The sequence below is a fragment of the Gorilla gorilla genome, chromosome 18, assembly GCF_029281585.2.
Source record: "Gorilla gorilla gorilla isolate KB3781 chromosome 18, NHGRI_mGorGor1-v2.1_pri, whole genome shotgun sequence".
Taxonomy (NCBI): domain Eukaryota; kingdom Metazoa; phylum Chordata; class Mammalia; order Primates; family Hominidae; genus Gorilla; species Gorilla gorilla.
Window position 1 is genome coordinate 119,884,094 of NC_073242.2, and position 15,340 is coordinate 119,899,433.

The window sequence follows — 15,340 nt, forward strand, 5'->3', positions numbered from 1 at the left end:
AGGCTGCAAAACCTGCTCCCTGCCCTCCACACAGTGCAGAGCGCAGGAGGCACGGGGTGTTGTCTGCAGGTAAGAAAAGGGTGAGAGCATCTGGAGCTACCCCTAGGACAGCCAGCAAGTTCCTATAGCATTCTGCAAATTTCCTGTTTCTACCGTCCAAATGGAAGCCAAATACAATTTCTATGAATTCCAAATGGTATTCACCAAGTTGCAAAGTGGAAAACTGGCAAGTCTAGGGACTAAGTCCGGCTACAGCACCACAGGCAGATGTGGCCCTGGGTGCCTCTGACCCCAGGGTGGGGGGTGGGAGCCACTCCACAGGACTCAGAAGCCCCCTTCCACCCCTGCCCTGCAGTCGGAACATGGCCTGCAGGCTCTGAGGGCTTTGTGGGCTCAGGCAGCCTGGGGCTGAGGGCAGAGGTCCAGGGAGAGCAGTGGAGGGCGCCAGGAGAGGCTGTGTCTTCCCAAGTCAAGCGTGTTGGCGGTGGCACCTCTGTCCGCTGACCTGAGCCTGGGCGGCCACCCACCTCATCTTTAAGAAACAAAGCCCATAGGGCCTTTCTTCAAACCACATCCACCTCGCCAGCCCTCTGAGGCTGGCAGCACACCTCACTACCCAGCTGGCCAGTGGAAGATTCCACGGAACCCTCTCCTCCTCAGCACAGAGCTGAGACCCCTCCATGAGCCCCATGCCCCTTCCTGGTGCTGGTGCTGCTGGAGCACGGCCTTGGCCTGGGGCAGCAGGGGCTACAGTGGACGATGCTTTTGGGAGCTGGAGCCCACTTCCTGCCCCTGCATCCAGCCATGGCCTTTCTGAGGCAGCAGAGACTGGAGGCGAGCATCCCGAGGCAAACGGCGGTGGCACCTGGCTCTGTGCAGGTGGGATGGGGGGGATGTGACGCGCTTGGAGGTGCCCTGTGCTGGTGGGATCGGAGCGGGGGCTGTGACCTTCCGGAGGGGTGCTCTGTGCAGGTGGGATCGGAGGAGGGGCTGTGACCATCCTGGGGGTGCTCTGTGCAGGTGGGATGGGGGGGGGGCCGCGACCTTCCTGGGGGTGCTCTGTGCAGGTGGGATGGGGGGGCTGTGACCCGCCTGGGGGTGCTCTGCAGGGAGTGTCTTCTCTATCTGGCTGCCTTTTTTTTTTTTTTTTTTTTGAGACAAGGTCTTGCTCTGTAGCCAAGGATGGAGCGCAGTGGCGCAATCTCAGCTCACCGCAGCCTCCCCCTCCCAGGCTCAAGCGACCCTCCCACTTCAGCCTCAGGAGTAGCTGGGACCACGGGTGGGTGTGCCTCTGGCTGCTTTTAACATCCTCCCTTTGCTGTTCTGAAAACTTCACGTCAGAGTCATATTTAAATGTGTAATTACTGCTCTTTCTCCTGCTTATAATTCATTATACTTTTTGAATTTGAGGCTTGTGTTTTTATGAACCTTGAAAAGCCCTCTGCTGCCGGCCTCTGGAGCCACCGTCTCCCTGCCCTGCTCTCTCCTCTGCCGAGGTGCCTGTTAAGCTGCATTCTCTCCTCCACAGCTCCCCGCCTCCTGCAGGCTTCCTGTCTCACTTTCTGTGCTCCAGAGTCTAGGCAATCTCTTTTGTTAGAACTTCCAATTCACCAATACTTTCTTATGTTGTGTCTAATAAGCTACATCATCTGCCCACTGGGTTTTTTATTTCAGTGATTATAGTTTTCATTTCCAGATATTCCATACGCCTTAAAAACATCTGCATGATACTCCATGGTTTTAAATCTCCTGATGAATACTGTGCATTTAACCATCCCAGCACGTGAGGTCCCTGGGGCTGACCCCTGCTGACCCTCTCAGAACAGCTTTCTTCCTCAACGTCTGTAATTCCAACCAGGCTCTTCGTCTGTCTGCACTCTGGGAGCCGGGAGGCTGGGACGAGGAAGGTGTGTCTCTCCAGGGAGGGTTTGCTTTTGCTGTGGTGGGGGCCCCAGGGAGTGTGGGGCACTTCCAGCAGCATAAATCCAAATGCCAGCCCCACCAGAGGGCAGGAATGGGTCAGAAGTCTCATTGGTGACCTCTCAAAGCCCCTCATCCCTCCTCAGCACCTGTCCCTCTTAGCTGGGGGGACAGTGTCTACCCTGATAGCCCAGTGTCCAGGAAGTGTGGCCCTCTCCAGGGGACAAGCTTTCCGTGGGGTCTGGGCCCAAAGCCCCTTCCTCTACCTCCCTGGGAGGTCTGAAGCTGGGCTCCAAGGCAGAGGCCCTGAGGTTGGGCCCCAGGGATGTGGAGGTGTGTGGCCTCAGCTGCTCACCTGAACAAATGCCTTTTGTGTCAGTCGTTTAGCACCTCTAATTTCTAGGCTTTTCTAGCAAGAGTCTTTTAGGAGACACAGGCCACCATACTGTCAACATAGGAAAATGTGCAACTCCTGCGTCCCACCGTAAAACTCGAAGACGTCAAAATACATTCTTGATTCTGCTCCACAAAGGGATGTTTCCATGGAGATATTTTCAAACAACAGAAAGTTCACGGCCGATGGCGGTTACAGCTCATGGAACTGATGGGCAGGGCTGGGTGCAGCTTTGTAGCACGGCTGCTGCTCACAGATTCTGTTCCATTTGACTAAAAACCATACTGTCCACACCAAACATCTGGCCTCATCCGGATGTTCAAAGCCATGAAATACAGCACTTCTGGCCAAGAAGTCTAAATCACAGCCGATCTACACGAGGCGGATGGTCCACAACGCCAAGTTCCTACCCAGGCACTGAGCTCAACGCTCGCACAACTCCAAATGAGGGCGCAACCATATTCCCACTGAGATCCTCCTCGGGGCAGTAAGACAAGCTCCAAACAGCCTGTCCCGGGCCAACAAGAGAAGCTGGTAGGGCGCCCGCTGAGCACTGTGAGCCATCTTGTGGTGAGACTGGCTTCTCCTTCCAATCTCCAGGTTTCTCTCTGTTTCTGCCTTCTTTCTGTCAGTTACCATCATTGATCACTTAAAGAAAGACAGGGCCTACCCCTGCTGCTGCGTGACCTCAGCCCTCCTGCCTGCCGATGGGAGCTGGGTCATCTCTTACGCCTTTCAGCTTTGGCTTCTTCGGCAGTGTATGTGAAGGGGTCACACAGAGTTAAGGCTGTGCGTCCAGCCCTTGCCTGCACAACCTCCATGCCTTGCCCATCTCCAGGCCGGGGTGGGGTGGGGGTGAGGGTGGGGTGGGGCGGAAGGACCAGTTCCACAGGAAGCCTGTGGAGGCAAACAGGGTTATGTGGCAAGGGTGGGAAGGAGCAGGGCCTGAGCCCCATGGTGGTTTCACCAGCATCCAGCGGTCACCATGGTGAACAAGAAGCCAGGAAGGAAGGAAGCAATGTTGGCAAAAGGGCTCAGATGACAACCAAACAGAACGGTTTCCCACCCTGGGCCTCCTTTCCACACACACAGCATTGTGGGTATTTTAAAATAAACAAGATCAACGTCCAAACCTGCGCTGAGGCCTGAGCTGTATCCGTCACTCCTGCAGGGCACAGGCCTGCCTGGCCGAATGCATGGGCGGTGAGAGCACAGGGCTGGGGGGACCCCTCTGTCGAGGGGCCACAGCTCCTGACACAGCAGAGCTTTATGGATGAAAGGGCTGAGAGGCACGGACAGGCTGAGAAATGGGCCCAAAGTCCCACAGCATGGAGCCAGGAGGTAGCAGACGGCCCCTGCCCGCCCCCCTCACTTGGCTGACTGCTCCCACGGCAGCCACCACCTTTATCCTGAGTCCCGGGGTCCTCCATCAAATCGCTGAGCCTTGGGTGGTCTTGTGGACCCCAGCTTGTCTGTGTTGTGTTGACAACATGGGCCTGGCTACCGGCCTAAGTGCACTTCCGAGGGGCGTCAGGGAAGCCTTTGCTGCAGCTTGGGGAATACAGAATTTTAAACAGGAAGAACCTTCCCTTTGCTAGTCCAAGCTTCCCTTTGTATGAGAAACTGCTTACGTCTAGGGAGGAAAAATGGTTGAGAAATAGGAGGACCAGAGACCAATCACGCAGAGTTCTTAATCATGTGAAAATATTTTATTTTGACGTGCTTTTTCATGAGTGCCTGAATGTGGTAGCTCTTAGGGTAACCCCAGAATCCTCACTACGGCAACAAGACCTGGCCACCACCCTCACCTCGACCACCACGGCCTTCGCTGCAGCCCCACTCTGACTCCCCGGGGGCTGCTCACGTGCCAGCACCCACTGGCCAAGCATCCTCCGGCAGGACCCAAGTCCTCTGTATTCAGAGGCCGACCCTGCTTTCCGGAGACTCACGAGGTGGCAGAGAGTCAGGCTGCGGCAGGGGCCCCTGTGTAGCGAGGAGAGGAGGAAGAGTCTGCCGAGGTTTCTAGGGAAGGAGATGGTGTGGAAGTGACTGTGGCTCTGGTCCTGCCTGGGAGGAGATCTACAGGGGAGGGGCCTGGCCTTGGGCTGGCCCTGCCCTGCGTGGGATCTGTGCCCTGTGTGGGGTGCCTGCCCTGTGTGGGGTGCGTGGGGTCTGTGCCCTGTGTGGGGTGCGTGGGGTCTGTGCCCTGTGTGGGGTGCGTGGGGTCTGTGCCCTGTGTGGGATGCCTGCCCTGTGTGGGGTGCCTGCCCTGTGTGGGATGCCTGCCCTGTGTGGGGTGCCTGCCCTGTGTGGAATGCGTGGGGTCTGTGCCCTGTGTGGGGTGCGTGGGGTCTGCTACATGCTTGGTGAGAAGCTGCATCAGGGCTTCCTGCCGTGTGTTGCTAACATCCCCACACACGTGAGTGCCTTGGGACCCTCGTCAACACACTGAGCTGAGGCCACTGCTCCACGGCACACTGCAGTACACATGCCCTTCCTGGCCAGAGGTTCCCAGGGGCGCCATGCTCTCCAGGCACCTGCCCCGCCTGCGAGCACAGCCTGGCCCCTGCTGCACTCTGCTCTCTCTGCCCGCTCGGGTCCACTGCAGCTGAGCGGGTGGGAGAAGCCTCTTCAACTTCACACACTTGTCGCCTCTAGCACTGGGCAAGGTCTGGCATTCAGAGTTCCAAGAAGTCCCACAGATACCAGTGGCTAAGTCTGTCTTCCCTCCAGGAATGGGGAAGCAGGAGCCGTCAGAGCAGCCGTCTCCTATCTGAGGCACCAGGAACAAACACGACGTCAGGAAAAGACTGAAGGTGCCAAGCACCTAATGCTGAAGGAACCAGCACGTGCCCGGCAGCACTGCAGAGAGCACACCCCAGGCACCAGAGACCAGGGTATTATTCACAGGTCAAAGCAAAATAAGAAAATCATAATTTTTCCCCTTGTTCCAAAGAAACATCCACGTGCAGAGGGCAGGCAGCTTCGGCCCACGGCGCTCCTGACGAGGGCTCCCTCGTGGCTGCCCCAGGACAAGCAGGACCCCGGCGGTCCTAGGCAGGGAGAAGCGAGACTCAGGGTCACAGACGAAGGCGCAGGAGAAACAGCGGGGCAGGAGGCTCCCCAGAACCCCAGGGAGGCCAGGCAATGATGCACAGCAACCTCAAAAACATTCGCTGGTTGACTGATTATTTATTTATCTATTTTATTTTTTATGGACAGGGTCTCACTCTGTTGCCCAGGCTGGAGGGCAGTGGCGCAATCACGGCTCACTGCAGCCTTGACCTCCTGGCCTCAAGGGATCCTCCCGCCAAAGTGCTGGAAGGGTGAAGGGTGTGAGCCACTGTGCCTGGCTACTTTTAGATTTTTTAAGTTTTGGGAAAACTTACACATATAAACAAGTAGACAAAGTAGTATCATTTGAAGCAAATCCCAGGTATCATATAATTTAATATGAATGCTTTCAGCGATAAGGCTTTTTAAACTGAGACCACCATTGAGGTGGTAGAGGACAGACTTCAAAAGCAGATACAAGAGGCCCTGGGCAGACAGGGCAGGCAGAGCAGGGCAGGCAAGATGGGCTAGAAGTCCCAGGGCAAGCTGGTCTGAGAGGGCTCGGGGGGCAGAGCTGTCTTGGGGCCGGGACATGGCAGGTGCCTTCCCACTCCTTGCTGCACCCACAGCCCTTACAGAGGCCTGGTCCTGGGACGGGCTCTTGCCCAGCGCTCTGGAAAACACACAGGTGATGCTGTCACACGCTCACGTCTGCCTGGACAGCCTCCAGGCTGCTGTGCAGGGACCACGCGGATGCATAGCCTCGGGGACTGCTTTAAACTGGGCTGATTCACAACAGACAGAATCACATCGTTCTTGGCAGGCGGCCCCTAGCCCTGACTAAGCACCGCAGAGGCCGCATCTCCATGGGACTGGACCGCGGGCAGGGCTGACTCAACCCTGCATCTGGGAGGCGGGAAGCCATCCCCACAGCAACATGGAGGTCTCTGAGGGAGGCGTGCCAGTCTCTCCCACTCGGACACAGCCAAGGTATCCGGCACGGTGGCGACCCTGCATCCCTCCCACCATGGCAAGGGGCACTGACTGCGCCTTCTCAGCAGAGGGCGCTGCAGGGGCACTGCAGGAGGAGGGCCTAGCAGGGATGCCTGGGGGGACCCACACCCCTCCAGAGAGGCCTGACTGCTGGGGACCAGAGAAGAGTCTTGTCTGTCACGTGTCGGTTAACCCTGCACCAATGTTTCTCTTCTCATTCCTGCTGGTGTGCGCCTCTCCCTCCACCCCGCTCATTTCTGAGCAAGAACGGCTCCTCTGGGGGAAGGAGGGGGACGCAGCGTGTGTGAGAGCCACCGTGCTCAGCAGCCTCCCGGCCCAGGGTGGGGCCAAACACACTGGAGTTGGACTCGCTACTATTTATTTATTTAGAGATGGAGTCTTGCTCTGTTGCCAGGCTGGAGTGCAATGGCGCAATCTTGGCTCACTGCAACCTCCACCTATTGGGTTCACGCAATTCTCCTGCCTCAGCCTCCCGAGTAGCTGGGATTACAGGCACCCGCCGCCACACCTGGCTAATTTCTGTATTTTTAGTAGAGATGGGCTTTCTTCATGTTGGTCAGGCTGGTCTCAAACTCCTGACCTTGTGATCTGCCCGCCTCGGCCTCCCAAAGTACTGGGATTACAGCCATGAGCCACTGCGCCCGGCTGTGGACTCGCTACTTTAAGAGGGTCCTGGTTAAAATGCAAGCTTCTAGGATAAGCAACGCTCCACACTCATAGGTCAGAACAATCTTCCTAGGAAATCTAGTTTTGCAACATTAAACAAGAAGTTATTAAAATTGGCCCCGAAAGGGTGATAAACACAGGAGGACAAATACTACGTTTCTTACTTAGGTCTTTTTGTTACAATCCTTGCCTGGAAAATTCTATTTTCAAAATGTTCTTTACTGTTTTCCCACCTCACAGGGATTCTCACCTACCCTGTCCTCACCCTAGGCCTGCCCCTCACAGAGAAAGGACGTGGTGTTCAACACGCAGTTCCAGGAGCGGCCAGGGCTGTGGCAGAAAATATCCCAGAGACCCACAGAGAGCGAGAATGGCCTCAGTGGGCCAGCACGGCTGGCACCACACAGGTGCTAACCATCAACAGACAGACAGCTTCTGACGACACAACAGGGCCCTGGGTGAGAGCTTCTCTGCACCATGACGAAACGGCCACCACAAAGAGACCTGAGCAGCCAGACGGGGTGGGCACCAGGTAGCCCTGGGAACGCCACCTTACCAAGTGGGATCGTTCTCCCAGGAAGCAGAAGCAGATTGCTTGTCTCATTAACCCTTTCAGCAACACCTCCAGAGACATCACAGAAACACCTCAAAGGTCTGAGGCCAACTCCCGCGTGGCCACTGTGCAAAGAGCTAACAGCTACGTATCAACATGACGGCCTTCTACAACCAAAACCAGCATGGGGACCAACGACGGCAAACACAGGGTTTCAGGCCTGGACTGACTTTCTCTAGGCCTAAAGCCCGAGAGTACACAGCACCGCTGGGAGCTCCAGGGAGTCACCCAGGCCCTCCTTTCTGGGGGCTGAGGTCCCTCACACAACCCATCCACACGTTCTGTCCACTCACTTCCCTGTGTCTCCCAGTGTTCTTCCTCGGAGCTGTCCACTGCTGGGAAGAGGAGTCCTCCTGGGCCTCTGCTGGTGTCCCTGCAGCCTTCCTGTCCCCAGATGTGCTGGCCCAGAGACAGGAGCCATGTGCCTGGCACTGCACCTGCCCCTCACTTCCCATCTGGGAAAACCAGCCCTCTCTGCTGGCCTTTCACTCAGCAGAGTCTCCACCTGGCTACTGTGAGCACATCCCTGGAGCACCTCACATAGGACAGGAGGGGCCACAGGCCTGCGGCAGCCACACAATCATAAAGGCTGAAGCTTGCTGAGCTGTGCTGACAAAAGCTGGGGCGTGGATCCTCTTTACTGGCTGTGCCTGCTGCCGTTCCTCTTCAACAGTCTCCTTAGTATCATGAGCTCCTCTCACCTGGACCACTTCCCCCATCTGCTCTCAAGCCCGCATCCTGGCACAGCCTCTACGCCTTGTGCTATGGCTGCATTCAAGAAGTCTCAGGAAGCCAGGGACAGAGCCGAGGGCCTGACTCAGCACTCTCCCGGTTCACTCCAGGCTTTGCGGCCAGCTTAGTGCTCTACTGCCTCCAACCTTCCCCAGCAGGGCTGTAGAGAAGCTGGATGACCAGGAGGACAAGGAGGCCTCTGGACACAAGAATCACCAAAGAGCAAGCACGGCCAGCGCAGAGGCCTCTGGGCTCCCTGCAAGCAGCTCAAGACAGAATCCACTGGGAAGGTGTCACTGCAGAAGGCGCTGACCCCACCAGGAGCGTGTGCACATGAACACACATGGGTGTGCACACAGGCATGCACACGCACACATGGGCACACACACAGGCATGCACACGCACACACATGCAAACGCACACATGGGCATACACACATGAGCGCACATATATACAGGCACACACATGGGCACACAAAAGCATACACATACTCAGGCACACATGGGCACACATACATGGGCACACACGGGCACACATACACGGGCATATACGGGCACACATACAGGCACACATGGGTACACACAAGCACATACACGGGCACACATACATGGGTACACACAAGTACATACATACACGGTCACACACACAGGCATACATACAGGCACACACATGAGCGCATGCACACAGATACACGGGCATGTGCACATGGGCACACATACACACGGGCATACACACTTGGGCACACACTCTGGCACAGGCACACAGCACACACATTCCTGCTCTGCAGCCTCAGACCCCGCCTGTGCTTGGGAAGACTTCCCTGCCTCCTGCTCACTTTTAGGGCTCCCTTTGGTTTTTACTACAAGCAATGGAGTTTCTTCCTGTGCCTTTGTGGCCCTGAGGGGAACCACTGTCTCCCTCCCGTGTCCAGCTGTCAGAAGACCCACAGGTGAGCAGCCCCAAACCTCGCCCAGGGCTGGACATGCACCGGGTGCATCTCCACGTGTGTGGGACCCAAGAGTGAAGCTCTCCGATCAGTCCCATGGGCCTGAGCCTCGGGTGCAGAGGAGGTGGCATGTGGGGGCCTGTGCTCCGCCCCTGCTGCCTCTTGCCTGGACGGCGTGCAGGGTGCTAGAGTGCATCCCAGTGCAAAGCCGGAGGTGCGGGGGCCGGGGATGCCCTGCCTGGGCTGCTCTGGGCTGCCTGTGGAGGGCTGACTGCAGGAGGGGCCGCGGGCTGGTACCTGTGTCCGAGTCCTTCTGCTCCCCATTGGCGCCCGCGGTGAAAGGCAGCTTCCGCTTGCTGGCTCGCTCCCTCACCTCCTTCCCGCCATCGCCACGCTCCAGTTTTGGGGTCTTGGTTAGAGAAACTTTATCTTTATCCTAGAAAAGAAAGGGATGCTTTCAGTCGTGATGCCCAAATTACATTCTCAAGCTCTCAAGACTTTGTTTCATGTGCCAGGAGAAGCAAATCTCTTATTTGGGAAATGAACACCCTCCCTGCACCCCAGGGCGTGGCTGTGTGAGGCAGGTCACCGACCGCAGAACCTTCACCCAGAAGCCCGGGGTCGGGCTGTGGCTCAGCCCTGACTCTGGCCCATTTCTCATCCTGCGCACCGGAGGGACGTTCAGGAAATTGCTGGTGTGTGTGGAGAAAGCAAAGGAGACAGACATGCGCTACCTCTCACTCCGCAGACACGCGCCACCTCCCACTCCGCAGACACGCGCCACCTCCCACTCCGCAGACACGCGCCACCTCCCACTCCGCAGACACGCGCCACCTACCTCCCATTCCACAGACACGCGCCACCTCCCACTCCGCAGACACGCGCCACCTACCTCCCACTCCGCAGACACGCGCCACCTCCCACTCCGCAGACACGCGCCACCTCCCACTCCGCAGACACGCGCCACCTACCTCCCATTCCACAGACACGCGCCACCTCCCACTCCGCAGACACGCGCCACCTACCTCCCACTCCGCAGACACGCGCCACCTCCCACTCCGCAGACACGCGCCACCTACCTCCCACTCCGCAGACACGCGCCACCTCCCTCCCACTCCGCAGACACACGCCACCTACCTCCCACTCCGCAGACACGCGCCACCTACCACTCCGCAGACACGCGCCACCTCCCACTCCGCAGACACGCGCCACCTACCTCCCACTCCGCAGACACGCGCCACCTACCTCCCACTCCGCAGACACGCGCCACCTACCTCCCACTCCGCAGACACGCGCCACCTACCTCCCGCTCCGCAGACACGCGCCACCTCCCACTCCGCAGACACACGCCACCTCCCACTCCGCAGACACGCGCCACCTACCTCCCACTCCGCAGACACGCGCCACCTCCCACTCCGCAGACACACGCCACCTACCTCCCACTCCGCAGACACGCGCCACCTCCCACTCCGCAGACACATGCCACCTACCTCCCACTCCGCAGACACGCGCCACCTACCACTCCGCAGACACGCGCCACCTCCCACTCCGCAGACACGCGCCACCTACCTCCCACTCCGCAGACACGCGCCACCTACCTCCCACTCCGCAGACACGCGCCACCTCCCACTCCGCAGACACACGCCACCTACCTCCCACTCCGCAGACACGCGCCACCTCCCACTCCGCAGACACACGCCACCTACCTCCCACTCCGCAGACACGCGCCACCTACCACTCCGCAGACACGCGCCACCTCCCACTCCGCAGACACGCGCCACCTACCTCCCACTCCGCAGACACGCGCCACCTACCTCCCACTCCGCAGACACGCGCCACCTACCTCCCACTCCGCAGACACGCGCCACCTACCTCCCACTCCGCAGACACGCGCCACCTCCCACTCCGCAGACACACGCCACCTACCACTCCGCAGACACGCGCCACCTACCACTCCGCAGACACGCGCCACCTCCCACTCCGCAGACACGCGCCACCTACCTCCCACTCCGCAGACACGCGCCACCTACCACTCCGCAGACACGCGCCACCTCCCACTCCGCAGACACGCGCCACCTACCTCCCACTCCGCAGACACGCGCCACCTCCCACTCCGCAGACACGCGCCACCTACCTCCCACTCCGCAGACACGCGCCACCTACCTCCCACTCCGCAGACACGCGCCACCTACCTCCCACTCCGCAGACACGCGCCACCTACCTCCCACTCCGCAGACACGCGCCACCTACCTCCCACTCCGCAGACACACGCCACCTACCTCCCACTCCGCAGACACACGCCACCTACCTCCCATTCCGCAGACACGCGCCACCTCCCACTCCGCAGACACGCGCCACCTCCCACTCCGCAGACACGCGCGCTACCTCCCAGGAGGGAGACGGTGCGACACACACAACACTCGGGACGTGGGGAGGGGGACGGTGCGACACACACAGCGCTCGGGACGTGGGGAGGGGACGGTGCGACAGACACAGTGCTCGGGATGTGGGGAGAAGACAGTGCGACACACACAGCGCTCGGGGCTCAGGGCTCGGGACGTGGGGAGGGGACGGTGCGACAGACACAGCGCTCGGGACGTGGGGAGGGGGACGGTGCGACACACACAGCGCTCGGGACGTGGGGAGGGGGACGGTGCGACACACAGCGCTTGGGACGTGGGGAGGGGGGCGGTGCGACACACACACTGCCTTTCCCCATCAGTAAGCCTTCTTTCTGGAACTTTCCCTAGGTAAGCTGCCGGCAAATACCGTGCAGTGGTCAGCGAAGCCTTCAGAGCACCGGAGGCCTCAGCTGCTCCAGGGCTGAGATGCCCAACTGTTCCTGGGAGAAGCCCAAGCATCCCCAGCCACGGTCCTGCCTCCTGGGACCCTGATACATCTTCCAGCTCAGTCGCTCTGCATCCACCAAACGTGCATCCACCCAACCTGCATCCACCAAACCTGGCAGTTAATCTGAGACATCCCTGAGTGACCATGAAAGAGCTTTCCAGAACATGCTGCAAGCTCAGAGTGCAACTGGAGTCAAAGAGAAGCTGCCAAGCAGACCGGAGGCCACCTCTCCAGTGAGACACGGGGACAGGAGGAGGGTGCCAGACGGGTCTCTGGGGAGACGGGGCCTCAGGAACGTAACACCCACCCCAGCAGTGCAGGTCCCTCCAGGGGCTCGGGAGTGTTAACACCCACCCCAGCAGTGCAGGTCCCTCCCGGGCCTCGGGAGTGTTAACACCCACCCCAGCAGTGCAGGTCCTCCCGGCCCTTGGCCTGGGTGCCCAGATGCAGCTCCCCCGCCGCCTGGCTGCAGCTCCACTGAGCTTTTCTATGGCCCCCTCGGAGTGCAGTCCCCACTTGGAATGAGATAGGCATCTTCCTTGGGGTCGGGGAACTCCAGGAAAGAATGGCACACACCAGCAAGAAGCTCCAATCTTAAACTCCTTCCTCCAAGAACACTCCTGGCCCAGGGGGTGGGTTCCACCAGACATCTGAAGGGAGGCCACCATCACCCTAATCTCAGAACCTGATGAGGGGAAGTTTCTACCAAACATGTGAAGGTTCTACCAAACATGTGAAGAGGCCACCATCACCCTCATCTCAGAACCTGATGAGGGGAAGGTTCTGCCAAACATGTGAAGAGGCCACCATCACCCTCATCTCAGAACCTGATGAGGGCATTCTATGAAAACCAACATACCTTATGAACATAGACAGGATATATAAAAAAAGACAACACAAATGATAGGAATAAGAATAGATTTGAGAATGCAAGACATTTAAAAAGCAATGTAATTCACCACATTAAGAAAATAAAGAAAAGAAAACCACGTGCTCATGTCAACAGCTACAGAGAAGGCCTGGGATAAAATTCCACACTGTTTGTGATGTGGGAGGAAAGCCCCACACTGATCAAGGCCTCCAGGGAGCCTGGACAGAAGAAACACTGTCCCCAGGTCCATGGTCAAGGCAAGACTGCCTACAGGCACCACCCGACAGGCACTTCACAAAAGAAAATATCCAAATATCCAACGAACACCTGAAAAGGTGATTCTCATCAGGAAAATGCAAATGACAGCCACGAGGAGATGCACACCAGCACCCTCACCAGGACACCAGGAGAGTTGGGAGAAGACAGGCTCTGCAGACCCCAGCAAACGCCGGGGAGGCTTTGAGGGAGAGCTGCAGGTGCGTTTCCCATGACGTGTTCACAAACAAGCACGAGGATGTTCAAGGCAGTTTTGTTCATAATACAAAAAAAATGACACAACTAAACTGCCCGTCCAAAGGCAAATGAACAATTCTAGAATACAAATGGAATACCGCAGGGGGTGCGTGCCATGAACAATGGGTGCACACCATGAACACCGGGGGTGCGCGGCATCAACACTGAGGGTGCGCGCCATGAACACCGGGGGTGCGCGCAGTAAACACAGGAGGTGCGCGCAGCCTCGTGGAGGAGCCCCACGCATACAGTGGCAGATGCAGCGGGCAACCAAGGTGGGAACATCTGTACCCCAAAGATCAGCCCTCCTCTGGAATAAGACTGGGCTCAATCCCTTTCTTCACACATGGAAGCTTCCAGAAGACAGCACAGGAGGACATGTTCACCACCAGAAGACAAGAGAACACACACCACACCACCATGTGACGCCACCACACGCCCAACCACACAGACGTCAGGCCCACACACTGAGCCCTGGCAGGGATGTGGATTCCCTGGTGGTTCTTGGGGCACACTGGCTCATCGACAGAAGAGCCCACAAATGCTGGGCATGGCCACAGCCACGAAGGGAGAGAATGCCAACAGGAGCAAAATCCTGCAAGTCAGACACTGTGGAGCAACCGATGTCTCCCACGGAAATCTCAACAGCCAAAACCTACCAGTGGAGACACAAGTCAGGGCAGAGGTGACTTTTCAAATGGGGAACATTACTGAAGGCCCCTAGTACTCTGGAATGTTGTGTATTCTCATCTGGGTGGTGATTATCCCTGGTTTTACAGATGAAATGCCAGCTATAATGTCTATCTATAGTTCACTTTAAAAGTTCACAAATTTCTTTTTCACCTCCCAGCTCCTTACACCTCAACGAGCTGCGCAAGGAAAAGCACACATGGGCAAGGCGCCTGTGTGACACGAGGCTCGCCCCGAGTTGCCTACAACAGGGAGCGTTGGCACAGCCACCAGGAAGGCGGCTCCCATCCACCTGGGCTCAGAGCCTGCTGGGCAGCTGGGGTGGGACAGGCCCTGTTTCGGCCCCTCTAAGCTTTCCTCACCAGCACAAGAGGACTGTCGGCAGGAACCACGTGCACATGCTACAGAATGTTCTCATTTCCTAAATGCAAATATCTTGAACATTAAATCCAATCCTTACCAGGCACCTCCTGTAAAGCCCCACTATGCCCCAAGGACCACCAGATAGTGACAGCCATGGCACAAAGACCCTGCCGGGCCCCACCAGCCTGCTGGCCACCTGGCTTCTCCTCCTTATGACACGAGGTAGGCTCTGCACATGTCATATGCAGATTCCCTATCACATCACGACTTCCACTCATGGGAAGCACACACAGAGGAAAGAGAAAGTTGTAGTAACTGTAAAATGGCCATGTCCAGTTGACACCCTCCCCCTGGAGCTCAATCTTTCTGGTAAGAATGAGAGTCGTGTTGTCCACTGACTGCAGCACAGAGGTGCCATCTGGTCCTTCCAGTTCCATCCCCAGCTCAGTTGCCTTGGTATCCAAACTGCCTGTGTGCGGGGTCCACCTGTGTGTGGGGTCTGCCCATGTGTGGAGTGAGGGGTCGGCCTGTGTGTGGCCTGCCTGTGTGTGGGGTCGGCCTGTATGGGGTCTGCCTGTATGTAGGGTGAGAGGTCCGCCTGTGCGTGGGGTGTGGGGTCTGCCCGTGTGTGGCCTGCCTGTGTGTGGGGTCGGCCTGTGTGGGGTCTGCCTGTGTGTGGTGTGCAGGGTCTGCCTGTGTGTGGGATCTGCCTGT

At 57.9% G+C, this 15,340-nt stretch overlaps 1 protein-coding gene across 13 annotated transcripts in view; it reads right to left on the reverse strand.

Annotated features, from left to right (window-relative positions):
* ANKRD11 (ankyrin repeat domain containing 11) overlaps nucleotides 1–15,340 on the reverse strand; it is a 243,941-nt gene that overhangs the window by 51,358 nt on the left and 177,243 nt on the right. For all 13 annotated transcript variants that reach the window (XM_055364543.2, XM_055364540.2, XM_063700399.1 and 10 more), the window contains one exon: nucleotides 9,637–9,775. In XM_055364543.2, the coding sequence (XP_055220518.2) occupies nucleotides 9,637–9,775 (139 nt within the window). The remainder of the gene's footprint in view (nucleotides 1–9,636; nucleotides 9,776–15,340) is intronic.